This window comes from Capsicum annuum, chromosome 11, assembly GCF_002878395.1.
Source record: "Capsicum annuum cultivar UCD-10X-F1 chromosome 11, UCD10Xv1.1, whole genome shotgun sequence".
NCBI lineage: Eukaryota > Viridiplantae > Streptophyta > Magnoliopsida > Solanales > Solanaceae > Capsicum > Capsicum annuum.
The window spans coordinates 16,920,500-16,929,242 of record NC_061121.1 but is presented as its reverse complement, the minus strand read 5'-3'; the positions used below and the strand labels follow the sequence as shown (position 1 = coordinate 16,929,242).

At 36.9% G+C, this 8,743-nt stretch overlaps 1 protein-coding gene and 1 pseudogene across 1 annotated transcript; both read left to right on the top strand.

Moving 5' to 3' along the window:
• The first annotated feature begins 230 nt into the window (after positions 1 to 230).
• On the top strand, positions 231 to 5,521 carry LOC107877257 (annotated as a pseudogene).
• Positions 4,826 to 5,467, top strand: LOC124888792 (26S proteasome non-ATPase regulatory subunit 11 homolog). Its single transcript, XM_047400084.1, has 2 exons — positions 4,826 to 5,267; positions 5,385 to 5,467. Exons 1-2 carry the CDS (start codon positions 4,826 to 4,828, stop codon positions 5,465 to 5,467), a joined length of 525 nt encoding a protein of 174 aa, XP_047256040.1.
• Positions 5,522 to 8,743: the final 3,222 nt, after the last annotated feature.

Sequence of the window (8,743 nt, the reverse complement as noted above, 5' to 3'; positions counted from 1 at the left end):
CAATTAAAAACTAATAAATTGCTTATATTATCGATTTGGTTGATTTTTCTTATCAATTTTTTTTCTACTTGTGAAATTTTAAAATCAAAACAAACACAAACAATCTATTTAATTTGATTTTTTGGTTGGATTAATTTTTTGGCAAATCATGAATTACCCTTATTGCCAAACTTTTTTTTTTTTTTTTTTTAAAAAGCACTAATCAAAAAAAAAAATTGAAAAACATAGGAAAAGGACAAAAAAGTACAAATAAAATTTCTGCTCTTTTATAAATTCACACAGCTCACTCTCTCAAGGTTTAATTACTGTGCAAGCTAACTACAATTCCAGCTCCGTTCGCCGGCGAAATCCCGGCGACCTGCTTCTCCGGCTAACTCATTTTGTAAGTTTTCTACAGTATTTTGATTTATTTCATTCATGCAACTCTTCTGTATTGAAAAAAAGAAAAAACTAAGAGTGCTTTTGTGGATTTTGCCTGTTCATAATTCATGCATTTATTAGAAAGATGTAACCGAGTTGGAGGTGCTAGTTATTCCGTGTAATTAGTTGAGGTGCTAGTAAGCTGGCCTGGATGACCAGATAGTATGGTAATCAAAATAAAAGAAATGTTACCTAGTGTGAATGGAACGGGTTCAAGCGGTGGAAACAGCATCCGCTAGAAATGCAAGGTAAGACTGCATATGATAGCCTCTTGTGGTTCGTTCTTCTTTGGACCCTTTTGTGAATGGCCTGGATGCTTTTTTATTTTTTGGTGAAAAAAAGAACTTAACCCCTTTTGTATTACGAGTTATGAGTACGAACTTTGATATATGTGAATTATGTTGCATACATGTACTAGAATCATGTTACTGAGTAGGAGGTGTTAGTTATTACGTGGAATTAGTTGAGGTGTATGTAAGCTGGAGTCTGGCCCAGACACTATGGTTATCAAAATAAAAGTTCTTACTTGGTGTGAATGGGATGGGTTCAAGTCGTGGAAATAGCCTCCGACGAAAATACAAGGTAATACTGCGTATGATAAACCTTTGTGGTCCTATGCTTCTTTGGACCCGCTCATAGCGGGAGTGTGCACTGGGCTGGGTTCTTTTTAGTCAAGGTGCGGATAAGCTGGCCCAGATACTACAGTTATCAAAAGGAAAAAAAAGTTAGCTAGTGTGAATGGAATGGATATTGAGGATTTTATAAGGCCAGCTTTAACTAGTTTAGAATTGAGAAGCTATTGTTTTTGTTGTTTTTGGATGATGGTGGTGTTGGGCAAACCAACTTGTATGCACCTCGACTATTCAAGCAGGTACTTGTTACCTTTCACCAACACATATATGAAATAACTTTGTCTACATAGATGAGGCTTAGATAGATGAGAGGCCTCGATGATGAAGAAATACGGTTCTAATGGTTCTCATGAGATGGGATTTGGTAAAGTTAAAGCAGAATTTGGCATTTGAGGAAGAGCTTATGGTTATTTTGAATATGCAAATTTAGAAGTTGAGGTCTAAGGAGATTGCTTCAGTGAACGTGTACTAGAGACATTTTCTAGTGTAAGAAGCCACTGAGAACTCATGGTTCTCCTCTCACTTTTTTGATCAATAGACCACACCATTAGATGCCGTAGAGTTATTGTTGTTAATCTCTTATATGATATATCTAACTACAACCATGTCTCATTTCCATACAAGTTGTGACTTTGCGACATGCAACTTTGATTGATTTTTTATCATCAGTTTGGGACTTTTGAGAAAGTGTGTTGTAAATGGGTTTAACTTCAGGAATTTCACGAATGCTTAAGTATGTCCACTGCGTGTTTATCAACAACAACATACCCAGTATACTCCCACCAAGTGGTCTCTGGGGAGGGTAAGTGTACGCAGACGATCAACCGTTACAAAACCTCTAGTTTTCAGCAATGTAGGTTGTCATCGCGCATTTACTAGCTGGAATCTGTGAAGCTTTTCTTGATCTGATGGAATTGTTGATTGTTTCTCATGCTTAATTTTACTTTGATTTTGTTGAAGTCATGCTTGAAGTCCTCGATTCAATTTTACCTTTCAAAATGTATCAGTAGGCCTACTACATACTCGTATATTTTTTTTTTGTAGTCTGTAGATGGTTCTTGCTTGTTATAATCTTGAAAGAACTCACTGAAAATACTCTTAACCTGACAAGTTTTTCTGCTAGACACTTCAACCAAGGGTGTGCCTATTGAACACAACACGTTGACATGGCACAATGCGTGTTCCTCTCTTGAATTTAAGTTTGCGAAGTAACTAATTCTACTGACATGACTAGAACACACCCAATATCATCATCTCTCCCCTTTTTCCCTTCTGAACTCCGCCATTTTTTGCCAATGCTCATGCACTGCTTTGTGGTGGCTGCCATAGTTATGGAGTTACGTTATTGTAGGCTGTATCTATATAATCAATGGCGTGGGCCTATATGAATGTTTGTTAGAGATTATGATTTAAAGAGTTCTTTTTTTTTTTTTTTTCTGAAGGGGGGCCGCGTTGGAGTAACGGGTAAAGTTGTTGCCATATGACCAGGAGGTCACGGGTTCAAGCCTTGGAAACAGCCTCTTGCAGAAATGCAAGGTAAGGCTGTGTACAATACACCCTTGTGGTGGAGCCTTTCCTCGGACCCTGCGCATAGCGGGAGCTTTAGTGCACCCGGCCGCGCTTTTTTATTTATTTATTTTAGTTGGGCTAAAAAGTCCATCTAGGATAGTTCTTAACTGTTTTTTGGGGGATTACTTGGTCTCGATTACTATGTGTCATCCTCTCATTTGCTTAATTGTGATGTCACGCGCGTGTGATTTTTACATTCTTGGTGATGGGTTAGTGTTGTGTTTATTGTTTAGTAGACACGTTTTGCATGTATGTCATATCAATAGATTACATGCTTACTTTTGGTGTCTAAATGAATATTTTTTTCAAGTTCAGATGGCTGTTTATATATTATGCTTATAACCTTTCTCCTTTTGTCCATCAATGTGTATGTTGAGTATTATGCAGAAATTGAGGGTTGTCTTTTATTGTTACCATTCTCAGAAAAGAAATTATGGAGTCTTCTAGAGTTTTAGTTATAGCCCCGGGATTGCATCGAGGATTATTTTCCTTTTCCATCTGAAAAGGATTTTTCCGGTGCCATCTGGAAATGATTTTTCATATGATATTTATCTGAACAAATGAGGGTTTTATGGTGATCTCATGACTCTTGGTCTCGATTTTGCTCTTATTTTGTTTAGCTTTACTTCTTACATATTGCTTGAATCCTTTAAAACATTTGGTGGATATTGGCAATAATAGATAATGATAGTCACTGGTCAACACTATCAGTTTCCAAGAATTCTGAGGATAGTGTTGTTATATTGCTTTCTAGATGTGTTGGTGCTGGAGCTTTTAAAGGCTCATGCTGGATTTACGTTCTCGTCCAATGCTTAGTTGGTGATTCACAAAAATATCTGTACTGCTTTCATCTTAGCTCAAACGAGCTTCTCTCTAAAATTTCATTATGATCATTAGATTAGCTAACCTTCATTGTACAAGTTGTTGGGAGTTAGGACAATTGAAGTGCAGAGGTGTAAATACTTGGGAAGATATTGAGGACAAGGGTACATTTGGAATGATAAGCCATTGCTTATATCATTCCAAGTCTTCCTTCTCTATTTTTTTACTTCAGGACAAAGAAATGAGATGCTTTTAGCTTTACTTTTAACTGAATTGATGCGCTCACTTTACGTCCTATGTTTTGTAGGAGTTTTTTAGCCCTATGAGACCCTTTCAGCTACAAAGTACTTCTGCAGTTGCTTACATATTGGAGAATCTTTGTTTTCTATGTCAATGTAGCTCGCATATGCAGTTTCTTCATTTTACCTACTCTCACATCTTTAACCACTAATTGAAAAACAGAATATATGTAAAAGACTGCAAGAGAAAGTGTCCTACATGCTTCCTTTGTGCTTGTACATATCTAATTTCCTTGTCGACTAAAATTGCAGGATTTAAGATCTACTATCTGTAAGAATGGAGTCTTCGTGTCTTCCTGCAACCCTAGATTCACTAACTCATGCTTCGGAAGCTAATACCCCATCTGAGGCTATCTACATTCTGTACCGCATCCTTGAGAACCCTTCATCATCTTCTGAGGCCCTAAGGATCAAAGAGCTGGCAATTTTCAAACTCTGTGACCTCCTAAGTCAAGAGAAATGGGCTGAGGATCTCAAAAACCTTCCCATCCAGTTGCGTCCCTTTTTCTCTTTAATACCCAAGGCAAAAACAGCCAAAATTGTAAAGGAATTGTTGATGCAGTGGCTAAAATACCGGGTACATCTGACCTTCAGATTACACTTTGCAAAGACATAGTGCAGTGGACCCATTCGGAGAAACGATCTTTCCTTCGTCAGAAAATTGAGGCAAAACTTGCAGCTCTACTGATGGAAAAAAAGAGTATTCTGAAGCATCGACACTCCTCTCAAGACTGATCAAGGAGGTGAGAAGATTGGATGACAAGCTGCTTCTTATTGAGATTGACTTGCTAGAGAGCAAGCTCCATTTTTCTTTGAAGAATCTTCCCACTTACAGCTGCTCGAACAGCAGCCAGTGCTTTTTATATCCCTACAGACCGGCAAGGTGAAATTGATTTGCAGAGTGGAATACTTCATGCACAAGAAAAAGGTTATAAAGTTGCTTACAGCTATTTCTATGAGGCGTTTGAGACATTTAATGCCTTTTCTCGTGATCCCAAGGATACTTCATCAAAGAAAGATCCTGATGCCAAGGCCAAAGCCAAAGCCATATAGAGTCTCAAGTATATGTTGCTATGCAAAATCATGGTCAGCCAGGCTGATGATGTTGCAGGAATAATATCTTGGCATGGATTGGAATATCTGGGGCCAGAACTTGATGCTATGAAAGCTGTTGCCGATGCTTACTCCAGGCGATCTTTGAAACTCTTTGAGATTGCTCTTTGCAACTTTAAGTCTCGGCTTGATGAAGATCCTATTGTCCAGCGCCATCTCTCTTCACTCTACGACACTTTAATAGAGCAAAATCTCTGCAGGTTGATCGAGCCTTTCCCAAGGGTCGAGATTGCTAATATTGCTGAGTTGATTGAGTTGCCAGCTGACCATGTTGTGAAAAAGTTATCTCAAATGATATTAGATAAGAAGTTTGCAGGGACACTGGATCAGGGTGCTGGATGCCTTGTAATTTTTGAGGATCCTAAGCGAGATGTGATTTACCCGGCTACACTGGAAACCATTTCAAGTATGGGTAAGGTTGTTGACAGTCTGTTTATAAGATCTTCAAAGATAATGGTTTGAGTTTCAGATCCTTCATCCAAGACTTTGTACTTCTTGAGCTGCAGGCTGTATATGTTTTAAACTTCAGCTGTTTTTCTTGTGTTTTGTGCTTATGACATTGAAATTGTTTTTGATTACTTTGAGCAGAGCTACGATGTGAACATAGACTAGGATGACATTACTTACATCAAACAGAAAATTTACTTGTGATGGAGTATTTTTCAAGTCTTTCTTCAGTCTAAAGTTCAAACAAAAAGCTATTGTTAACCTTTTGGTTATATCCTATGATGTATGCTAGAATTCTTAAAAGGGCAAACATATATACAATCCCTTGAACTTGGCTGATAATTCCACCTAGACACTTAAACTTAACCTTATTCCAATTGAATACAATACTATATATACAATTTTGTTTCTATTACGACACAACCTAAAAACTATTTCATAAATAAAATGTATGTAATCCGTCGTCTCACGTGGAAAAGAAATGTCACATAATGTTATCTTCTAAAAAAAAAAAAAGAAATATGTCACATATTAAAAATAAGATGTCACAATATTAAAATAATATGCCACATAAAAAATAAAGTATCATATATATACAACCAGATTATTGTTTCAGTAATAGATATCTTATTTTTTAATAAGTGACATATTTTTTTTTTACGTAAGATGATTAATTACACGCGTTTTATTTGTGGAATGTGTTTTTAGCCTATTGTGTCCTATAGGAACAAAACTGTATGTAGTATTATGTTAAACTGGAACAAGGCTAAGTTTAAATATCCCGAAAAATTTTGGACAAGTTTAAGGGGCTATATGTGTTTGGCCATTGTTAAATGGAAAAATATACTTTAGCAGGTAGCAAAGTCAAATTACTCTCTCCATTTCTAAATAAGTATTTCTTTTGGCTCGAGCACATCCGTTAATAAACTACTCACTTCTAGAAAATGAAATGTAATTTTACCAACTTATTCCTAGTTAAATTTTATCTCGTTCAAAGTTGACATTGATTACTGATACGAGCCAAAAGGTCATCTTAGCTTTCGATGACATCATTGGAGGCCAACACGTAAAGACTTAAGCTTGGGGGCTGCCCAACCAAGAGAACAAGTGTTGAAGTGGAAGAAAAGCTTGATTACACTCCAAGGCCGCCCCTCTTAAGGGCCTTTTTGTCATTGCCTTGAAGCATGAGGCGTCTATGGAGTGTAGAACCTCATTAAGAGCCTTTTGGTCATTTTGTTATGTAATAGTTTTAGCCTAAGACTATAAATAGTTCCTATTAAGATAATTTTCAGCAACTTTGATATTATTTTGAGAGATAAACTCTTTAAGTGTATTTTACAAGTGTGGATTCACTTGTGGCAACGTGGAATCGTTGTGTTGTTACCCGTTTAGAAACGTGGGTTGCTTAAGGATTTAGATTTTCTTGAGGTCTACGTAAGAACTTGGTGTTGCTTGTATGAAGCTTAGGGTATTAATATTTGATACACATTTTGGTTCTTAGTATTTGTGCATTCGTATGTCAAGTTATCTATCTATCTTTACATATTACTTGTTGTTATCTTGTGTTCACGATTTTCTTGTTGAATCCGTAGCTTAGTCTCATCTTGTTATCGTGTGTTGATGGTTGATTTTGTATCATTTGTTGACTGGTTTATATCATTTGGTATCAGAGCTAGGATTGATTTCGTTCCTACGAGATCAATCTTGGGCTTGTTAACTTGAAAACCACAAAAAAGAAGTGTCTAAAACCTAAAAGTCTCAAAAAAAAGTAATTTGTCCCGTTTTGTGCTTTGTCCGAGACTTTGAACTTAGATCTAGGAGTCTTTTGTGTGTTTTGAGTGTTTCTAGTGTTAGGTCCGAATTTTGAGCCATTTTCGAGTTGTTCTTGAATTTTGAAGGTTGTTGTTGTTGAGGATTGGTGTCTTGAAAATGTGTTGTTGATGTTTATTGTTGAGGATTTGATCTTGAATATGTGTTGTTGATGTTTGGGGGTCCAACGTGTACCTAAAACTTAAAATTTTAAAAGTGGTATTCTTGGTGATCTTCACCATCTTCATATTTTATTGAAGAGAAAGTGGTTGTTTGATCTATAATAAAGTAGAAGGAAGGTGTGGTCTTTGTTAGTCTTGAAACATAATCCCATGACATTCCAAAAAAAGAAAGGGGGCAAAAGGCTTTCAAAAGCCTTGTTTAACCAAAACGGAGAAAAGGCACATTCCAAGGCTTACAAAAGAGGAAAGAGTAAAAAGGCTTTCAAAAAGGGTATTTTGCCAAAAAAGTGCAAGGAAAGTCAAACCTTTTTTTGAATTTTTAAAAGACTCCAAGTCTTGTTGTTTCCCTCCTAAAATCGAAATTCTACACTTCCTATTGAATATTGATCAATACAAATTGAAGACGAGAATTTTTTTTTAAATTTGAACAATTCCAACGCCCAATCCAAGGTTGCCACGTCACCACCCTTCAAAAACGACCTAAGGCTGAAATTTCAGATTTCTAAGTTTCCTTTGTGACTTTAGTTTCATTTCTTGATTCTAGTACTAATTAGCAACTAGTAATTTTCTACTTAGTTGTGAGTTAGTTATTTGAGTTCATTTCCTTTGTGTTACCTTTCTTTGTGTGCTTTTATCTTTTGTGATTCGTTATAGTTTCTTGGTTCAACTCCGTACATATTTTTCTTTGAGTCATTTCAAACAAGAATCCACTCCGACCTCAAGCTACAATTGGTACCAAGTAATCTCATTGGAGTATAAACGGAATACCAACACTTGCGATGCCAATTGAGTGACAATTCAAGGTGTGAGCTTGAGAGCTTGTGAGGTTGATTTACTAACCTTTAATTTGTTTGCTCTTTTTTTTTGTTTAGCATATCTTGTTAGGTACAATGGCACTAGGAGATGATGATCAAGGTGTTTCGGGAGAGGTAAACATGCACTCTTTGATGGCAGCCATAATGGACATGAAACATGATGTTAATAGTCGATATGAATCACTTGAAAGTAGAATGGAAAGAATGTACGGGATAATGGAAGGGATGGAGGGTTCTTTTTCAAGGAGAATGGACACATTGGAAGTTCGTCTAGACTCCACCCACACAACTCCTAAGAACTACCATGCCTTATCTAGTGGACATGCTCCCAACACCTCCCCTGCTATAACTCCGGAAACACTTCACCAAATGTTCAATCCACCTAAACAAGTATATAAACCTATCAACCAAGCCCCTACTTACCCAAACAACTGAAAACAAATCCACCAAGAAGCTCCACAAAACCAAGAAATACCGAGAGCCCCACTAACCAAAACCAACCAATCCAAATTGATGATGTGGAAGGTGAGGAGTTAGATGAAGTGGCTCTTTTTGCTAAATTTATGCAAAATAGAAGAGGAGCTCAAAGAAGAGGACATAGGGGCCGAGGGGCAAGGCTTGGTCCGGTTTCTCGT